Source organism: Trachypithecus francoisi, unplaced genomic scaffold, assembly GCF_009764315.1.
Source record: "Trachypithecus francoisi isolate TF-2019V2 unplaced genomic scaffold, Tfra_2.0 Lachesis_group21, whole genome shotgun sequence".
Taxonomy (NCBI): Eukaryota; Metazoa; Chordata; class Mammalia; order Primates; family Cercopithecidae; genus Trachypithecus; species Trachypithecus francoisi.
Genome location: NW_022681467.1, coordinates 59,357,211 through 59,377,334, shown reverse-complemented (window position 1 = coordinate 59,377,334; position 20,124 = coordinate 59,357,211). Strand labels below are relative to the sequence as shown.

The window sequence follows — 20,124 nt, the reverse complement described above, 5'->3', positions numbered from 1 at the left end:
AGACCTGACCACAGACACTGGACCCCCCATTCTCTCCAGACCTGACCACAGACACTGGACCCCCCTTCTCTCCGGACCTGACCACAGACACCAGACCCCCTATTCTCTCCAGACCTGACCACAGACCCCAGACCCCCCATTCTCTCCAGACCTGACCACAGACACTGGACCCCCCATTCTCTCTGGACCTGACCACAGACGCCAGACCCCCTATTCTCTCCAGACCTGACCACAGACGCCGGACCCCCCATTCTCTCCAGACCTGACTACAGACACTGGACCCCCCCATTCTCTCCAGACCTGAACACAGACCCCGGACCCCCCATTCTCTCCGGACCTGACTACAGACACTGGACCCCCCATTCTCTCCGGACCTGATCGCAGACACTGGACCCCCCATTCTCTCCAGACCTGACCACAGACACCGGACCCCCATTCTCTCCGGACCTGATCGCAGACACCGGACCCCCCCATTCTCTCCAGACCTGACCACAGACACCAGACCCCCCATTCTCTCCGGACCTGACCGCAGACACCGGACCCCCCCATTCTCTCCGGACCTGACCACAGACACCGGACCCCCCATTCTCTCCGGACCTGACCACAGACCCCGGACCCCCCATTCTCTCCGGACCTGACCACAGACCCCGGACCCCCCATTCTCTCCGGACCTGACCACAGACACCGGACACCCCATTCTCTCCAGACCTGACCACAGACACCAGACCCCCCATTCTCTCCAGACCTGACCACAGACATTGGATCCCCCATTCTCTCTGGACCAGCTACAAAATGAGACACAATTGATGGGCCCCTCTTCCTCCAGGGCCCAGAGGAGGCAGCTGTGGGGTTAATGGTCTGCAGACCCTACCCAGGCGCTCCCTTCCACCTCCGGGCACTGGAGGGCACAGTGCCCCTGGGCTGGCACCAGGGGCTGCCCTTCTTGGGTCCAAGAGGTGACCCCACCCTGGTCGGTGACCCCGGCCTCCTGTTTAGCCTCCCAGCCTGCAATGGGCTGTAATGGCCAGGAGCCGGGAGAGGCTGGGGGGGACTGCAGCTGGAAGCCCAGAAGCCCAGAAAGTGCTGCTTGCGGCAGGAGCACGTGCTGTCTGCTCCCCACCAGGGTGGGTGCTGGGCTCCCGGGCAGCAGGGCCTGGAGGGAGGGGCCTCCTGCTGCTGCTGCCTCTCACCATGGCAACGCTCCCTACTGGGGCCTGCAGGTGGGGGTGGCAGGCCAGGCCGCCCTTCCCCCTCTCCGAGGGGCTACATCCCTCCTGGGCCTCCCTGGTAGACTAGGTCTGCCTCAGCCACACCCAGACACCGGGTTGGAGGGTGGGCTGTCAGCGCCGTGGCTGGCCCAGGTCTGTGGCGTGACCCGCAGGCATGTTTGCCCACTGCCAGCCCAGCCCCAGCTTCTCTGGTCTGGGGGGACATGAGCTGCTCCTCTAAGGGAGGCTCCAGAGGAAGGAGCTCTCTGCTGCCATGGAGACTGTTTAATTCACTGCCTCAAGGGCATGTTCAGTCCCCTGGGAGCCAGCCCCAAGGCATGGCCGCGGAGGAGGACCTTGTCCTGGTGGCCGTCCAGGGGGCCCAGGTGGGCCAGCAGATGAGATGCTTCGTGACTGGGAACCGAATCCGCACCTGCTCTGGGGCCAGGCCAGGGCTGAAGTCATCCTGAGACACTGGGGGCCAGAGAGCCTCCTTGGCCCTGCTCCCCACCCTGCCTCCAAGTCCCTGTCTGCCCCTGGGCTGCCAGCCTCCACCTGCCTGCGGCGGTGGCCCCAGGGTGATGGCCTGGCTGTGCCCCATGCACAGGTGGTTCGTTAGGCACTCGGAGGCTATTATTAACCCGGCAGTGACGTCACCAGCAGCCAATGGGAGGCAGGTTTATTTCCGGGGCTGACAGCTTGATAGCGGTTAATTTTAGCTACATCTTCTTCCCCAAGGCTCGTGAAACCCTAGCCAGCCAAAGAAGGGGTTGCCTGTGTCTCCCCAAACAGCTCAGGGATGGGTCCTGGGGACTCTGGGAGGGGGCAAGGAGGGGCGGGGCCTGGGGGCTCTGGGAGAGGTCGAGGAGGGGCGGGGCCTGCCCTCAGGGGAGCCCTGATTGGCTGGTGCCCTCTTGACTCACCATCCCCCCTCTTACCCCCCACCCCCCGTTGTTGGTAAGGGGGCACTGTGACCAGGGACTCAGACGCAGGAAGAAGGGCCCAAGTCCTGACCTAGGGGAGGGCAGGGAAAGCACAGGCCACAGGCCCCCTATTTGCTGTGTGTCCTTGGACAGGAATCTTGGCCTTTCTGTGCCCAGTTGCCTCACGGGTTCTCAAGGTCCTCTGGCCAGCCTTGGGGGGCCTACCTCATAGCATCTGTCCCCGCAGCCCCCATCCCCGCACACTGTGCACGCACACGGCCCCCTGTCCCCCGTCCCCCACACGGTGAACTCACACAGCTGGGCGACTTGGCTGTGGCTAATTTGCTTGGTACTCAAAGTCATTTGGCGCTACCCGTCTGTTGACAAGTAGCACAACCTGCTTGTTGTGCTATGTCAGAATACCTGAGACTGGGTAATTATACATTACTTAAATTTAAAAATTTACTTTATAAAGTTTGCTTTATATATTTATAAGTTATGTTTATTATAAGTAAACAGAAGTTTATTTCTCACAGTCTGGAGGCCGGGAAGTCGAGGATCAAGGTGCTGGCATCTGGCAGGGCCTTCTTGCTGCGTCCTCATGTGGGAGAAGGTGGAGGAGCAAGAGAGAACCCACTGCCATGAGTCCTGTTTATAGGGCACAAATCCATTCAGAAGGGCAAACCCCTTATGACCCAGACACCCTCCTGGAGGCCCAGCCCCCAGCACTGTTGCATTGGGGATTAAGTTACAGCTCGTGCACTTTGGGGACGTGGTCAGGCCACTGCTGTTATTCAGCAGTTAACATTCCGTAGTTAGTAGTCATTCAGTACTGTTCAGTCTCGCAGGGCTCGGAACCATCGGTGTCTTAGTGTTTAGCCTTGTGACCGCAGCCCCATTAGCTGTGTGTTCCAAGTGTCTCCAGATACTGAGTCAGCGGCTCCCAGGGCCCTGAAGGGCCGCACCGTGGACCCAATGTGTCCTGGTGCCCAGGAGACTCTTTGGAGGAGTCACCGACACCCTTGCCCAGGGTCATCACACAGGTGCTTTGGGGAGGATGCCACCTTCTACTCACTCTCAGGGGCCACTCCTGTGGGTGGCAAGGCCCCTGGCATATGTGAGCCCCTGGCACCGCTGTGGGTGAGCCGGGAGTGAGGGGGAAGGGGTGTCTGGAACAGGTAGCCCAGAGTCCTGGTGGTCCTTTGAGGGAGTGGGGTGGGCATCCCAGGGACCCCAGCCTGGGCCACTGGAGCCCCTGCAGCAAGCCCACTTCCCAAATCCCTGCCTAACTTTCAGGCTGCAGGGGAGGCGTTAAATATAGAGACCAGCTGGGTGGGGTGGGGCGGGACTTGCTTTCTCGCCAGGCGGATATTTTTATTCCTGGCTCCTGTTTGATGGCATCAGCAGCACTCGGAAGTGCCAGGGCACCTGGCAGGCCCTCCCGGCCTCCTCTCCTGCCTGTGGCTCAGGAGCTCAAGTCCCTGGACTCCTATGGGGCAGACGCAGCCACAGACCAGTGTCCTCCTGAGAGACCCTCTCCATGGGCTGGGGAGAACTGTTTGGCCCCGACCCTGGACCCCCACCTTTCCTTCCTCCTCACACCTGCCAGCGGGCCTGGTAGGGGTCCAGTCTCTCAGGATCCCCATGGCTTTACCCAGTGGCAGGTCCCGGGCCCGACCCAGGCCCTCCATGTCAACACCCAGTGGGCACTCAGGGCTGAGAGGACAGGTGCCAGGGCTCTGCCCCCACTCAGCACACACCTCCCCAGACCCTGCTGGCAGGAAGATCCGAGTGGGGGGTGCAGCGGGGGAGGGAAGACGTGAATACCTGGGTGAGACGACAGGATCTTGGGGTCTGGGAGGAAGCCCCTGACCTTGGTCTTCACGCAACACATGGCCCCCTTCCTCACATCCCACGTTGGTCATTACCCGCGGGTGCCCAGGACCTCAGGGACTCCCCACTTCCTACAGAGCGTGGCCCGGTCTTTGGCTTGGCATCCTGACCCCATGTGAGGACAGCCGCAAGGCGCTGAGGTGCACCGGGGTGGGCGCTGGGCGGGGGCCTGGGTCTGTCTGGATCTGACTCGCCCTTGGCTGGCGCTGTTTCCCAGCAGCAGCCGGAGGTAGGCGCACCCGGAGGGGAGGGTCCCTGGGAGATGTCAGGGGGTCTGGGAGCGGGCTTCCGGCGTTCCCTGCACCGTGGGACCAGCCTCTGGGGGAGGGTGGTTCTGCGCCGGATGCTGGGGGCCTGTCGTGGTGCGCCCAGGAGGGCAGGCACGTGAGGACAGGGGCTGGAAACCAGCAGATCCCGGGGTTCCACCCTGAGACCTGCACCCCCGGGCCTCATTAGGGAGAGCCCCTCAGAGCCGGGCTTCGGTGGTTCTTGGGCGTCCCTCATGAGCAGCCGGGGAGGGGCCGGTAGACCCAGGCTCGTCTCCCAGGCTGCAGCCCAGCTGTTCCCCTCCCCCGCCTGCCGGCTCCGGTCCTCGGCGTCTGCCCCGTCCCCGGGGACCGCTTTTCGCGGCTGAAGCGTGTTCCTGCCCGGAGCTGGCTCTCGCCCCGTCTCCCGGGCCCGCCGCGCTCTCCCAGCGCGGTCTCCATCCCTGTCCCTCCCTCCCGCCGCCTCCCCGCCCTGCCCCCCGCCCCGCCCCCGCCCGCTGCGCGTTTCTCTCCCGCCTCCCGCGTGCGTCTTTGCAACCCGCGCCTCCCGCATCCCCTCGCGTCCCCGTGGCGCCCGCCCGCGCGCGTCCGCGCCCCGCCCCCTCCCGCGCGGTTCCGCATTGGCGTGCTGCAGGGCGCGGTGCACTGCGCCGCCACCGTCAATAGGTGGACCCCCTCCCGGAGATAAAACCGCCGGCGCCGGCGCCGCCAGTCCCTCTGGCTGAGACCTCGGCTCCGGGTAAGGACGCTCGGCCCCCGGGCCTCCGCCCCCGCCCCCGTCTTCCGAAGAGGGACCCCCGGGGCCGGTCCCGCGGGGCAGAGGGCGGCCGGGCCCGGCACCCGCCCCCGCCCCCGCGCGCGCCCGGATTCCGGCTCCCGGGGGTCCCCGCGTCGGCCGGGCTGGGCCGGGGGTGGGGGGCGGCGCGGGGCGGCGGGGCCGGGTCCTGGGCGGCGATCTCCCCGTAGCCATGACCTTGGGGCCACGGGGACCGTGCGAGCTGGGGGCAGGGTCTTCAGTGCCAGGGGCTGAGGGGGTCGGGCTTCGGGGCGCTGGGCCAGAGGACGCTGAGGGAGGTGGTGAGATCTGGGGGCCCTGGCCTCCCCACCCCCACCCGTGTTCCCACCCCAGGGTGGCTTCTGCCCCCAGCCGCCTGTCCCCAAGGAGCAGCGTGGGTTTCTCCACTGACCTCTGTGATGGGACGGGGCTGTGACCCAGGGCCCTGACCAGAGGGGAGGGAGGAGGGAGGGTGCCCCCTATATCCCCACCGGGCCGAGGGCATCTCCACCTGACACTTGCTGGGCTTGGCTGGACCGGGTCCTCCTTCCTCGGGCTGGAACAGGGACCCCCACCTCCTGGCCGCTGTCTCCCCTGTGAGAGGCTGGGGGGTGGCGCGTAGAGCTATTCTGGGTCCCTAATCTGGGCAGCGCATCTCCGTCGGGCAGGGATGAGGGGAAGATGGCGCCGTCCCTGCCTGAGGAGGGGAGTGGGGAGCAGTGGCCATCTCTCCCCGGTGGCAGCGGGTGGGGGTGGGGCGCCGTGTCCCTGGCCCTGCCGCCGGGGAGGGGAGCGAGCGTGGAGGACAGGGCCCTGGAGCGCTGGGCAGGTGACTCATCACCCCGCTTTGCTGGTCACGGACGTACCCAGCCTGGCACTGCGTGGTCCTTCCAAATGGTGGCTAACCCCTTCCCAAGGAGCGGCCGGCGGGCTCCCAACGCCCAGTTATTTACAGCAGATGGGGCTGATTGGGCTCAAGTGTGGGGTGGCGGCAGTGCACAGCCTCTACTTGCCCTGGCCAGGCCCAGCTGTGGGTGAGGGCCCTTCCCTCCCCACCAAACATGGGGGCTTGGTTTGTGGGCAGGGATGTGTGCCCAGCCTGTGCCAGGACAGTCTCTGCTGGTCTCTCCCCTCTGGGCTCCCCATCACCTGTCTCCCCACAGAATCACTGCAGCCCCCCTCGCCCTGAGCCAGAGCACCCCAGGTCCCGCCAGCCCCTCACACTCCCAGCAGAATGGGAAAGGAAAAGATCCACATCAACATCGTGGTCATCGGCCATGTGGACTCCGGCAAGTCCACCACCACTGGCCACCTCATCTACAAGTGCGGGGGCATCGACAAGAGAACCATCGAGAAGTTCGAGAAGGAGGCGGCTGAGGTGAGCTCTGGAGGCTCTGGTCTTGGCCCCCTGAGAAGGAACCCCCAGCTCCTGTGGTGGCCAGGCTTGGCATCTCCCAGCCCCAGGACATGTGGCTCAGGAGACCTCCAGGGCAGGAGGGACCCCCGCTGTGGGGCACTCAGGCCTCAGAGGGTCCAGTGGGGCAGCCCCTCTTGCGGAGAGCTTGGTGGGGGAGGGGTGGCCATCGAGCGGCCGGACTTGCCCTGTGGTGAGGGAGATGACCAGGGAGGGTCCACAGAAGGCTCTGGAACTCTGCCACATTGAGCTGGGGCTGGAGGGCCCTAGAGCCTTGCCCGCTTCCCCCCAGGGCCAAGGCTGGGGCTGGAGGTGGTGCTGCCCTCACTTGTCCCAGGGCCCTGCCAGGACGCACGCTGCTATTAATAGCTGATTGATGGGCAGCTGGCCCGTCTGCTCCATTTTCTTGTGCTGGGCTGTGGAGGGCTGCTGTCCAGTGCAGCCCTGGGGTGGGGGTCCTGGATGAGGCGGCCCTCTGGCTGACCTTTTGAAGCGGTTCCTCTTTGGTGGGGAGCAGCCATGAGTCAGGGTCTGCTCTCTGGTCCCCCTCCCTTGCCCAGGGCTCTGGGGAGAAGCCCACTTCTGGGAGGGCCTGTGGGAGCTCTCACCTGGATGACGAAGGTGGAGGCCAGGGCCCGGGGAGGGGGGCACTCGCTGTCCTGGGCTGAGTCTCTGCCCTGGTGAGGTGGGTGCTCTGAGCTGCACCCCTGAGTTTGGGCTGCATCACCCTTTACCTAGCCTCGTCGGGAGAAGGCGGGGGTTTCAGAGGGCCACTGGTTCAGGCCCCAGCTGGGTCCCGTCTGGGTGCCCTCCAGGCTGGGCAGCCCCTTGTGGGGCAAGAGTCCAGTCTGTGCGAGGCCCTGGCGGGGAGCTATGCCCAGCTGGGTAGTGACCATCGCTGTTGCCCTGACTGCAGCCCGTCCCCTTCTGTGGGGGTCTCACTGGCTAAGGCCCCCCAGCTTCCCGTGACCAGCAGAGCGAGGAAGGGGAGGGAAGCCTCAGAGGGGTGGGGAGGCTGGAGCAGCGGGAAGGAGCTGTGCAGCCAGGCCCTCCTCCTGACCTCATTCCGTTTTCCCTTCTCCTCGCCTTAAAATAAAATAACACCGAGGGTTGTTTATCAGACAGCCCCAAACACGGTGGTATTATTGGCCTCTGGCTGAGGAAGGGATCTGGGGGCGTCCGCAGCTTCAGATAAAGGGGAGCCCTGGCGGGGAGGGGTTTATCCCATCTGGCGGCTTTGCTCGGAGAGCGGGCGGCTCCCAGGCCCTCGCGCCACCTGCTGGTGGACGTGCGTAGCCGCACCCATTCCGGAGCCGGTGCGGAGGCCGGCCATGGGGGGCAGGGTCTGGGTGTGGGGTCCAGACGGAGTGGGCCGGCGTTCCAGGACCCCGGCGGGGAGCAAGGGGGTGCTGGAGCCCATCTCCCGCCTCCCGCGGCCACTCTTCTGTGACAAGCAGCTCGCACCGCCAGGGACTCCCAGGGTCCCAGGTCTCGCCCTCAGCCGTGACCCTCACCTGTGACCCTCACCTGCTCCAGATGGGCAAAGGATCTTTCAAGTACGCCTGGGTGTTGGACAAGCTTAAGGCGGAGAGGGAACGTGGTATCACAATCGACATCTCCCTCTGGAAGTTCGAGACTGCCAAGTATTACATCACCATCATTGATGCCCCCGGACACAGGGATTTCATCAAGAACATGATCACCGGCACGTCCCAGGTGAGCAGGGCACGGCAGGTGAGGCTGGGGGAGAGGCCGCTGTACCCCTTCAAGGGACACTGGGGCCCCTGGGATCACTGGGGTGGTGGGGTCTCCTGTGCCTCCTGTGAGGGCAGGGGACCTCTCACCTGGGCCACCCCTCACCCAGTCTGGGTGAGAGACCCCCCAAGAACGAATCCAGGGCTCTGGCATCTGAACCAGTGCCTGTGAGGACACCCAGCCAGTGTCAGAGTCCCCAGACAGACGGGGGCAGATGTGGACATGGACACACCTTCATGCACAGAGGGGCTAGAGGCCAGGATGGGGACAGTGAGCAGTGGGCAGAGGTGCCACCAGCCAGGCCTGGACTGTATGACATTTCAGGGCACTCACAGAGATGCACGGGCACCCCAGACACAGCATCCTGCAGATAGCAGGACACATGCCACCACCTCCAAACTGCTTTGATAACTGTGACCTCAATCTGTCCTCAAGTGAGGAACATGACCAGAGAGGCTGAGTGACTTGTCCAGGGACACACAGCCCACTGGTGGTGGAGCCAGGGCTGAACCTCGGTCCCCTGACCCATGGCCTGGCGATGAGCCCCCCACACTGCCCTTGAAGTGGGGACCCCCATGTCTCCCTCCCCAAGGCCCCAGTGGGCTGCTCAGGCCCCAGCCCACTGCCCGGAGAGGCCTGTGTCCCCTGCTGGGCAGGTGGGGTGGGGCTCACTGTGTCCCCCGCTGGGCAGGCGGACTGCGCAGTGCTGATTGTGGCGGCGGGCGTGGGTGAGTTCGAGGCGGGCATCTCCAAGAATGGGCAGACGCGGGAGCATGCCCTGCTGGCCTACACGCTGGGTGTGAAGCAGCTCATCGTGGGCGTGAACAAAATGGACTCCACGGAGCCGGCCTACAGCGAGAAACGCTATGATGAGATTGTCAAGGAAGTCAGCGCCTACATCAAGAAGATCGGCTACAACCCGGCCACCGTGCCCTTCGTGCCCATCTCCGGCTGGCACGGCGACAACATGCTGGAGCCCTCCCCCAACGTGAGTGGTGGCTAGGGTGGGGCGGGCCACACGGGCTGGCTGGACCCCCTGCCCCAGAGCGAGGCACTGGCAGGTGGCAGGGGGAGGTGGAGGGCCTGTCCCAGGGAAATGCAGGTTCCCCACGAAACCTGCTGGGTTTCCCTAACTGGCTCAAGGCCTGCCGGGGGCCCCATCCCCCCTCAGCACCGGGCTTTGCTCCTACACTCATCCTCCCACAGGGCTGGCCAGAGCCAGGGCCCATCCCCGATGTCAACACAGCACGGGCAGTGGCCTCCAGCACGGCCCATGTGCTTGGTCTCCAGAGCCCTGGCCCTGCCATGGGGGTGGTCGGTTTCATCTCTGCCAGGCCATTGTCCTGGCTCTGGAAAACATGCAGGGGCTGCAGGCTGGGCCGTGGGGGCCTCCCCGGCTGCCTCCCCTGGGCTCTTGGAGCAGGATTTGTGCAGCTTCTGGGCTGGCTGGGAGGGCTAAGGGTTGGCTCTTGGCTGGTCAATTGGGAGCTCAGCGTGCAGTCTGTGGCCCAGGGACTCTGCCTTGGCTGGAGGTGACGCGTAGAGACACTTGCAGAACCTGAGACTGTGTTCCAAGGGTTCTCCAAGCCAGAGGAGACACCAGAATGGCCGCCACTGGGCTCTGCCAGCAGTGTAGCTGCCAACAGTGAGGGTACAGGTGTGGAGTCTAGAGACAGCGGGGAGACAGACCAGCAGCACTGAGCCCAGAGCTGAGGTCTGGGGACAGAGCTGAGAGGGGCTCCCCCAGCCCCACCTCCATCTCATGAGGCTGGGTGTTGTTTACCTGTGATGGCATTTTCCTCACAGGGTATCATGTGGTGAACGCCATTCTCCGCCTCTCCAGGGAGGCCTCCAGCCATCAGGGACCCCACACTCCCCTCTGGCCTGAGCTGCTAGGTGGCCCATGCTTATACAGGCCCTGGGGAGCTGGGGCACAGTGCTGCCGGCTCCCTTCCCTGCTCCCTGTTTGTGGCAGGTGGCCCAGAGGGAGGCTTCATGGGGTGGGAGTGGGGGCCGCACCAGGAGAAGCTCCGGACAGGGCTGTGCCAAGCTTGGAGACAGCACGGTGTCCAGGAGCTAGGGTGGGGCGAGGCTCCCCCTCCAGCTCTGTCCCTGGCCTGGCCCTTGTCCAGACTCAGCATCCTCCTAGTCAAGTCACCTGCCCTGCCTAGAGCTGATGGTCAGGGACCTGGGGCCTTCGGGGCTTGGGGCTGGACTGGGGGTTTGTTCACAGTGTCAGCAACTCCTGAGCAGCCTGGGCTGGGAAGGGTGCTTTACCTCTTTGTCCTCCTCCTTTTAAGAGGGATCTCCTTCCCAGGGTTCCTGTGATGCTGGGGCTATGGGCTGGGGAGGAGCAGGTTGGGGTAATTCTTCATCTTAAAGGGCATGAGGCAAGTTTAGCCTGAACAGCAGGATTCCTGGAGGCACCCCGGGGACCCTGAGGGTGGGGAGGCCACCAATGTCTCTGTAATGGACTGATTTTCTCCCTTCGGTCCAGATGCCGTGGTTCAAGGGCTGGAAGGTGGAGCGTAAGGAGGGCAACGCAAGTGGCGTGTCCCTGCTGGAGGCCCTGGACACCATCCTGCCCCCCACGCGCCCCACGGACAAGCCCCTGCGCCTGCCACTGCAGGACGTGTACAAGATCGGCGGTGAGCAAGGGCACCGTGCTGGAGCTCCTGCCCAGCCAGTTCTGCCTGCCCTAGACCAGGGGTCCCTATGAGGCATCTCAAGACTGGGCTATCTCCAGTCTCTCCCCTTACCACACACTTTCTGGGGAAGAGTCCATCCCACATCCATCCATCCATCCACCCACCTCCTCACCCATCCATTCTCTGTCCATCCATCCTTCCATCCATCCATCCATCCATCCACCCACCCATCCACCCATCCATCTACCCATCCATCCACCTCTCTGTCCATCCATCCATCCATCTCCCCACCATCCATCCTTCACTCCATCTAACCATCCATCCATCCACCCATCCATCTTTCTCTCTATCCATCCATCCATCCATCCATCCATCCATCTCTTCATCTATCCATCCATCCATCCATCCATTGTCCCACCCATCCATCCTGCTCTCTATCAATCTATCCACCCATCTTCCCACACATCCATCCTTCTCTCTATCAATCCATCCACCCATCTCCCCATCCATCCATCCATCCATCCATTGTCCCACCCATCCATCCTTCTCTCCATCCATCCATCCACCTCTCCATCCATCCATCCACCTCTCCATCCATCCATCCATCCATCCATCCATCCATTGTCCCACCCATCCATCCTTCTCTCTATCCATCCATCCATCCATCCATCTTCCCACCCATCCATCCTTCTATCAATCCGTCCACTCATCTCCCCATTCATCCATCCACCCATCCATCCGTTGTCCCACTCATCCATCCTTCTCTCTCTCCATCCATCCATCCACCTCTCCATCCATCCATCCATCCATCCATCCATCCATTGTCCCACCCATTCATCCTTCTCTCTATCAACCCATCCATCCATCTTCCCACCCATCCATCCTTCTATCAATTCATCCACCTATCTCCCCATCCATCCATCCATCCATCCATCCATCCATCCATCCACCCACCCACTCACCCACTTCCCCACCCATCCATCCTTCTGTTCATCCACCAATCCACCCACCTCCCCATCCATCCATCCATCCATCCATCCACCCACCCACCCACTCACCCACTTCCCCACCCATCCATCCTTCTGTTCATCCACCAATCCACCCACCTCCCCATCCATCCATCCTTCCATCCATCCATCCATCCACCCATCCACCTCTCCATCCATCCATTATCCCACCTATCCATCCTCCTCTCTATCCATCCCTCCTTCTCTCCATCCATCTATCTATCCATCCATCCATCCATCCACTCACATACCTCCCCACCCATCCATCCTTCTATCCATCCTTCTGTCCATCCACCCATCCACCCACCTCCCCATCCATCCATCTATCCACCCACCTCCTCATCCATCCATCCTCCATCCATCCATCCATCCATCCATCCATCTCCCCATCCCTCCATCTATCCACTCATCTACTCACCCCCCTCCCCAGCCATCCATCCTTCTGTCCATCCACCCATCTACCTACCTCCCCATCCATCCATCCATCCATCTACCCACTTTCCCACCCATCTATCATTCTCTCCATCCATCCATCCATCCACCCACCCACCCACCAACCCACTTCCCCACCCATCCATCCTTCTGTCCATCCACCCACCTCTCCATCCATCCATCCATCTATCCATCCATCCTTCCATCTCTCCATCCATCCATCCATCCATCCATTTCCCTACCCATTCATCCTTCTGTCCATCCACCCATCCACCTATCCATCCATCTACCTCTCCATCCATCCATCCATCCATCTCCCCACCCAGTCATCCTTCTCTCCATCATCCGTGCATCCATCCATCTCATCCATCTGTCCATCTCTCCATCCATCTATCCATCCATCCATCCATCCATCCATCCATCCATCTTCCCAAGAAAAGAAACCATAAACAAATCTGAGACCCCAGAGAAGGGGCACTGATAGGAGACCCCCAGCCAGGGGGCTGCAGCCAAAGATACTGCAGGCATCTCTGTGTGCACAGTGGGGGCGTCATGCTCACCCCAGCACAGAGCACAGCCCACAGGCTCAGTGAAGTCTGCTGGAGGCTACAATGGGCCTCCATCACAGCCCTGGGAGGTGAGGGTGGAGACCTAGTAGACTGGGGGAGACAAGACCCCCCTGTGGCAGCTGCACAATTGGTGTAAGCAGATCCACGAGAAATGCCAGGGACGCTCAGGTGCCACTGTGCCTGTGCCGCGTCTGGCTGAGAGGCCCCTTTAGTGATAGAGACCTGCAGCCTCCAAGTGGGGCCCAGAGAGCCCACAGGGAGCAGGGAGCAGGGTGACCAGGCCCCAGGCAGGAGCAGTCCAGTGGTCTGGCCCACACTCACAGGGAGGAGTCCTCAGACAAAGGAGGGGTCCCATAGTGCCCTCTTTGAGGGAAAGTGCTCCCCGGGGGCATGGATGGGACCCCACGTTCAGACAGCCCCTCTCTGCCCATCCTCCCCCTTCTCTGCCCCTGTGGGTTTTCCTTGGGTTCCTGGGAACTCTGCTGTTCAGCCTCTTATCTCTCCAGCTGGGTGGGGCAGCCCTCACTTGCCTTGGAATCTCTGGGTCTGCCTTGTCCCTGGCTTCCCCCTACACTCCACCCGTGTGGCCCCAACCCCCAGGCCTGTCGGGGGGATCCAGTCCCAGGCTTTGTTGGTTTCCAGGCTCTGTCCCCGAATATCCTGCCCCAGCATCCTCTCGGGCCCTGCCTTCCCCTCACACCCCGTCCCCTCTGCAGGCATTGGCACGGTGCCCGTGGGCCGGGTGGAGACAGGCATCCTGCGGCCGGGCATGGTGGTGACCTTTGCACCGGTGAACATCACCACTGAGGTGAAGTCGGTGGAGATGCACCATGAGGCTCTGAGCGAAGCTCTGCCCGGCGACAACGTTGGCTTCAATGTGAAGAACGTGTCAGTGAAGGACATCCGGCGGGGCAACGTGTGTGGGGACAGCAAGTCTGACCCGCCGCAGGAGGCTGCTCAGTTCACCTCCCAGGTTGGGGGCCGTGCTGGGTCCAGGGGGCTGGAGCCTGCTGGGCAGCAGCAGGACTGTCCTGGGTGAGGCTGCTGTCGGCAGGTCACCTGGTGTGGGGAGAAAACAGACCCTCAGGCCGGGCGCAGTGGCTCACGCCTGTAATCCCAGCACTGTGGGAGGCCGAGGTGGGTGGATCATGAGGTCAAGAGATCAAGACCATCCTGGTCAACGTGGTGAAACACCATCTCTACTAAAAATACAAAAATTAGCCGGGTGTGGTGGCACGCACCTGTAGTCCCAGCTATCAGGAAGCTGAGGCAGGAGAATTGCTTGAACCCGGGAGACGAGCTTGCAGTGAGCCGAGATTGCGCCACTGCACTCCAGACTGGGCAACAGAGCGAGACTCCGTCTCAAAAGAAAAAAAAAAAAGAGAAAGGACCCCCATTCCACCGAGGGGCCCCCGAGCATTCAGTGGGGGAGAAATCAGTTCTGGGAGGGGTGCAGGCCCTATGGCTCCCAGCCCCTGTGCAGTCCCGGGTCTGCTGTCCATGCCACACCGCTGGGCTGCCCAGCCTTTAAGTTCCTACATTCGTCCTGGAAATACACTTTTGTTAACTTCCTGCCTGAGACATCTCTGTCATACTTTTATTCTCTCCAGTTTTCATTGCCCCCTCTTTGCTGCCCTCGTCATATTATTATTATTATTATTTTTTTGAGATGGAGTCTCGCTCTGTTGCCCAGGCTGGAGTGCAGTGGCATGATCTCGGCTCACTGCAAGCTCCGCCTCCCAGGTTCAAGTGATTCTCCTGCCTCAGCCTCCCCAGTAGGTAGGATTACAGGAATGCGCCACCACGCCCGGCTAATTTTTGTATTATTAGTAGAGACGGAGTTTCGCCATGTGGGCCAGGCTGGTCTTGAACTCCTGACCTCAAGTGATCCACCAACCTCGGCCTCCCAAAGTGCTGGGATTACAGTAGGCGTGAGCCCCCGCGCCTGGTCTCTTCATGTGATTTTTGAAAGTGGCTTTATTGAGATACAACTGAAATACAGGAATTGAGGTCCAGTTTTGTCACCCCCCTGCCTTAGTTCCAGCCGGGGTTGGCCGCGTAGGTGCTGCCCCTGCCCCTTCGAAACAATGGATCTCAGTTGTTTATCTTCTGCTTAATGAGGATGTTGAGGTTCAGGTCTGGGGGCTGGGTCCTCCAGTCAGCACTCCAGGGCGAGGAACCCGTGGAGGGGAGCCGGATGACTGGGCCTCCCAGCCCTGCTCCGGCGCCCTCCTGGTGCTCACCGAGGATGTGCCTTATGGCCACCTGTGGCTCCACTCCCAGGTCATCATCCTGAACCACCCGGGGCAGATCAGCGCCGGCTACTCCCCGGTCATCGACTGCCACACGGCCCACATCGCCTGCAAGTTTGCGGAGCTGAAGGAGAAGATTGACCGGCGCTCTGGCAAGAAGCTGGAGGACAACCCCAAGTCCCTGAAGTCTGGAGACGCGGCCATTGTGGAGATGGTGCCGGGAAAGCCCATGTGTGTGGAGAGCTTCTCCCAGTACCCGCCTCTCGGTGAGCCGGGGTGGTCCGGGGAGGTGCAGCCCCCAGGCGGTGGCTGATCCAGGCTGAGGGCAGAGGACTGCGGGGATGGGGCGTGACAGCCGTGGGCCCCCTTTCCTGCGGAGTTTGGCCCAGAGCCTGGCAGGAGACCCACGGCCTCCGTGTCACTGAGTGCAGGTGACCCTACCTGGAGGACCTGGGGTGGGTCCCGTGTGCAGACGAGGCCCCAAAAGTGAGGAAGGCCCCGCGAGTGAGGAAGGCCCACAGTCATCCAGTGGCAGCGTTAGGGCTGCCCCTGCCCCGTGGCCGCCCCGCAGGCCGTGGAGCAGCCACCCAGGCAGGGCTCTGGCGAGGCCGCCGTCCTCACAAGGGCGCGCTCTGCGCTAAGGGTGTTCCGAGGACGTTCCCGACCCGGCTTCGTTCTGTGGTTGCGCCCCCGCCCGGCGAGAGCCCTTGGGCGGACGGTGGGACGAGTCCTCCGGCCCCGCTCACGCGCCGCCCCCGCCCCCAGGCCGCTTCGCCGTGCGCGACATGAGGCAGACGGTGGCCGTGGGCGTCATCAAGAGCGTGGAGAAGAAGAGCGGCGGTGCCGGGAAGGTCACCAAGTCAGCGCAGAAGGCGCAGAAGGCGGGCAAGTGAGGCGCGGGCGCCCGCGGCGCGACCCTCCCCGGCGGCGCCGCGCCCCGAACCCCGGCCCGGCCCCCGCCCCGCCCCCGCCCCGCGCGCCGCCCCGGCGCCCCGCACCCCCGCCAGGCGCATGTCTGCACCTCCGCTTGCCAGAGGCCCTCGGTCAGCGACTGGATGCTCGCCATCAAGGTCCAGTGGAAGTTCTTCAAGAGGAAAGGCGCCCCCGCCCCAGGCTTCCGCGCCCAGCGCTCGCCATGCTCAGTGCCCGTTTTACCAATAAACTGAGCGACCCCGGAGCCGTGTGCGCCTTCTGCTGGGGGGTGGGCCCCGCCCGCGCTCCCCGGAGCCCCTCCCCGCCCAGGTGGCCAGCCCAGCATCTTCCACCCCCTGCCTGGGGACCCCAGGGTGAGCGCTGAGCGCCGGGTGAGAAGTGCCTGCTGTCCCCCAGGCCGTGGCCCAGCACCAAGCTGGCCTGGGTGGCTGTGAGGGGCTTTGCCATGGCTACCCAGCGCAGAGAATGGTCCCTTCAGATCCATAGAACGGGGCTGCGGGTTTTGGGATCTCTGGGGGCCGCATGAGAGTTGAGGGCTTCTCCACCCAGAGTGACTGTCACACACACTCATGCTTCCCGTGGCCCCGCACTTCTGGTCTCACTCTCCTAAGCTGGTCACCTGTGGCTGGAGTCCGTACCTGCCCATCCTGCTCCTGGGTCCAAGCCTTCTGTACATGGTTGTAGGAACTCCAGCCCCTGAAACTGAAAGACTGGTGACTTCAGTCGTGGGCTGGGGCCTTTGGGTCTTCCCTGGGGTCCCTGGTCTCTCTGGGCTAGAACCTGCCCCGACCTTGGCTGGCAAGGGTGGAAGGGTGGGGAGAGGGGAGGACAGCTCCTTTCCACCCCTCCCTGCTCCGGGAAAGTGGCCCCGGTCCACAGCCAGTCATGCTGCAGCAGGTGAGGGTCGGGTGGAGGGTGGGCAGGTTCCCTGAGGATGCAGAGGAGGAGGGCTGGAGTAGAGGGAGGGCAGCCTCCCTGAGGATGCAGGTGAGGTCAGGGTGGAGGGTGGGCAGGCTCCCTGACCCTGTACACAGCACTGAGGTGGGCCTCTCTGTCACCCAGCCCCCAGCTCCCCACCTGCAGCTGGGTACCTGACTGGGAGGGTTCTCCTGCAGAGCAGGCAGGCTGACCACAAGGCCCCAGTAGTGCATTAGTCTCTTGGGGATGCCGTGACCAATGACTGCAAATGGCGAGGCCTTCTGGGGCCAAAACCAGCCTCACTGCTGAAATCAAGGTGTCAACGGGGCTCTGCTCCTCTGGAGGCCCCAGGAGAATTAGTTCCCTGCTTCACCCCTTGCCATGGCGGCCAACAGTCTGTGGCTTGTGGCTGCATCACTCCAGTCTCTGCCTCTGTCGTCACACTACTTTCTCCTCCTCTGTGTCAAATCCCCTTCTCACGAGCATGCGAGTGATTGCATTTAGGGACCACCTGGGATAATCCGGGATTACCCCCATCTCAACATCCTTAATCAAATCTGCAAAATCTTTTCCTGCCACATGCAGTCAGCCACAGATTCCAGGGTTGAGGGCCTGATATCCTTGGGGCATGTTAGACCCGCTGTGCTGGGTGAGGACTGAAATGAGGCTAGCCCAGCTGACAGGCAGTGGTGACGGGGCATTGTCTGGGGGTGCCCTTGGAGGGCCTGCTCGTGTCTCTCTCCGGTCCCAAAGTGGGGTGGCCTCAAACCCACACGAAAGGGGGGTGGAATGGGAGGAAGAGTGGAGCAATCAGGCAGGGATGTGGTTGGGCGCTTGGGCCCCCAGGTGGAGAGGATTTGAACCCACGAACATCAGAGCCACGAGGCCTCTAAGGAGGAGATACAGGACCCAGTCACATCGGGACTTTGGATATATACCAGTAGTTGTTTAGTGTAAAATATTTGGGGCATATTTACACAGAAATGGTACTCCTTATTTATCTGAAATTCTGATCTGACTGGGTGTCCTGTGTTTTACCTGGTGGCCCTGCCCAGGGACACAGGTGTTCCTGATGGACCCCAGCCCATCCTGGGCCTCTGTGGGGCCACCATTGATGGGAGGGGCCGAGGGGGACCCTGCAGGGCCTGTCTGGAAGGAAGTTGTCCTTTCACATGTGACCTGGCTAGAATTGGGGCCAAATGGGAGAAATTTGCCAGCCTGAGATGGGACAAAAGTGGAAAACAGCCCCCAGCTGCAGTTGCAGAAAGCCCCCTTGGGTGGTCCCTGAGGTGCTCAGGGGTCCCCTCACCCCCATGTCCCAGTTGCAGTTGCAAACTCTGGATGACTGGCAGCCTTGGTCACCGAGGCACTGCTGGTGGGGGGCAAGCCCAGCCTGCCTGCCGTGGTCTGTGCTGGGGCCACAGTGTCCCCTCCAGGTGGGTGTGTTTCTGGGGTGGAGAGGAGCACAGGGAGGGCAGAGAGATGGGAGCACTCCCTGTTCCCACTGGGGTCCTCAGCAGATGAGAGTCCTGGCCATGGTAGCCTGGAGGGTGGGTCTCCAGGGAGGGTCTCTGACCTCGGCTCCCCTTCTGGGGTAATGAAGGCAGGCCCAAGTCCTTGGGTCTGATGCCTGGCAGGGCTCTGGGCCTTGCTGTGCCCCTCGTGCTCGGGTGGGGGGCTGTGGGGTGGGGACCAGCAGTGGCTGGAGGAGGCCGGAACCTGGGACTGGGCTCCTGGTGTCCATCGTGGGCGGAGGCAGCACACACGGTGCCAGGATTGCCCTGCTGGATGCTGGGCATCCAGCCCACTGTCAGTTCTGGGGGGTGGGGCAGGGGCTTGGCCAAAGTCCGCCCTGGGGGCCCCAGCCCTCGGTCTCCGGGGAGTTCTGGTGCCACCCACAACAAGGGCAGGAGGAGCTTCTGGTGGGTGAGAGACCCACGGAAGCAAGCTGTGCTCACTAATCAGGAAGGGGGGTTGGGGAGATGCCAGGCAGAGCTCTGCATTGCCTCCAGGCCAGTAATGCTCAAAGCTTTCGTCTTAGGACGCTTGCATGGTGTTAAAAGTCAGGGAGGTTACATGTGCTGCTGTTTAGTGTGCTGGAAACTAAACGTGAGAATATTTAAGACATGAGAAAGCAGGGGAGTGTCATACCTCTTATGGCCTCTGAAAACTCCACTGTCCAAGCGAGGATGGGAGTGAGAAGACTTGGCATTACTGTGAAAACAAGTTTTGACCTTGGGGCTTTCTGGAAGGTTCTTGGGAGCCCCAGGGGCCTGGACCGTGTTTTGTAAACTGAGACTTTAGGCGGCAGAGCAGTGGGGAAGGCGAGGGTTGGGGTCCCAGCTCTGGTAACGGAGCCAGAGATGCCATGGTGCCCCTTCTCCATCGGTGAAAGGGGGTCATATTGCACCTGCCCTGAGGGTCGGGCCAGGATTAAAGGAAGCCACGGCCTCTGCGGCTGCCTCTCCAGCTCCCTGAGCAGGGGCTGCACTGGAGGTGTGAGCTCTGGCTGCTCCCTTGGGCCCAGAGGAGGGTGGGGTTTTCCCCATAGCAGGTGGAGGCAGGGGCGTGGGGAGGGGCAGAGCTCACTGGGGTTGGGGTCAGGGCAGAATGCTCTGTGGGTGTCGGCTTGGGGAGCCTGAGGACAGCTGGAGGGCGGTGGCAGGGTGAGGGCAGGGGACCACAGCCAGACAGTGCCCTGGAGCTCTGCAAGGGTGGGACAGGGCAGGGGACCACAGCCAGACAGTGCCCTGGAGCTCTGCAAGGGTGGGACAGGGCAGGGGACCACCACCAGACAGTGCCCTGGAGCTCTGCAAGGGTGGGACAGGGCAGGGGACCACCGCCAGACAGTGCCCTGGAGCTCTGCAAGGGTGGGACAGGGCAGGGGACCACAGCCAGACAGTGCCCTGGAGCTCTGCAAGGGTGGGACAGGGCAGGGGACCACCGCCAGACAGTGCCCTGGAGCTCTGCAAGGGTGGGACAGGGCAGGGGACCACCGCCAGACAGTGCCCTGGAGCTCTGCAAGGGTGGGACAGGGCAGGGGACCACCGCCAGACAGTGCCCTGGAGCTCTGCAAGGGTGGGACAGGGCAGGGGACCACAGCCAGACAGTGCCCTGGAGCTCTGCAAGGG

General features: G+C 62.6%; 1 protein-coding gene across 1 annotated transcript; it reads left to right on the top strand.

The window, feature by feature from the left end:
* Positions 1 to 4,773: 4,773 nt before the first annotated feature.
* On the top strand, positions 4,774 to 16,316 carry EEF1A2 (eukaryotic translation elongation factor 1 alpha 2). The gene is made up of 8 exons (XM_033187120.1): positions 4,774 to 5,029; positions 6,229 to 6,443; positions 8,016 to 8,195; positions 8,926 to 9,222; positions 10,732 to 10,882; positions 13,607 to 13,863; positions 15,174 to 15,408; positions 15,908 to 16,316. Exons 2-8 carry the CDS (start codon positions 6,300 to 6,302, stop codon positions 16,033 to 16,035), a joined length of 1,392 nt encoding a protein of 463 aa, XP_033043011.1. The 5' UTR covers positions 4,774 to 5,029; positions 6,229 to 6,299; the 3' UTR covers positions 16,036 to 16,316.
* Positions 16,317 to 20,124: the final 3,808 nt, after the last annotated feature.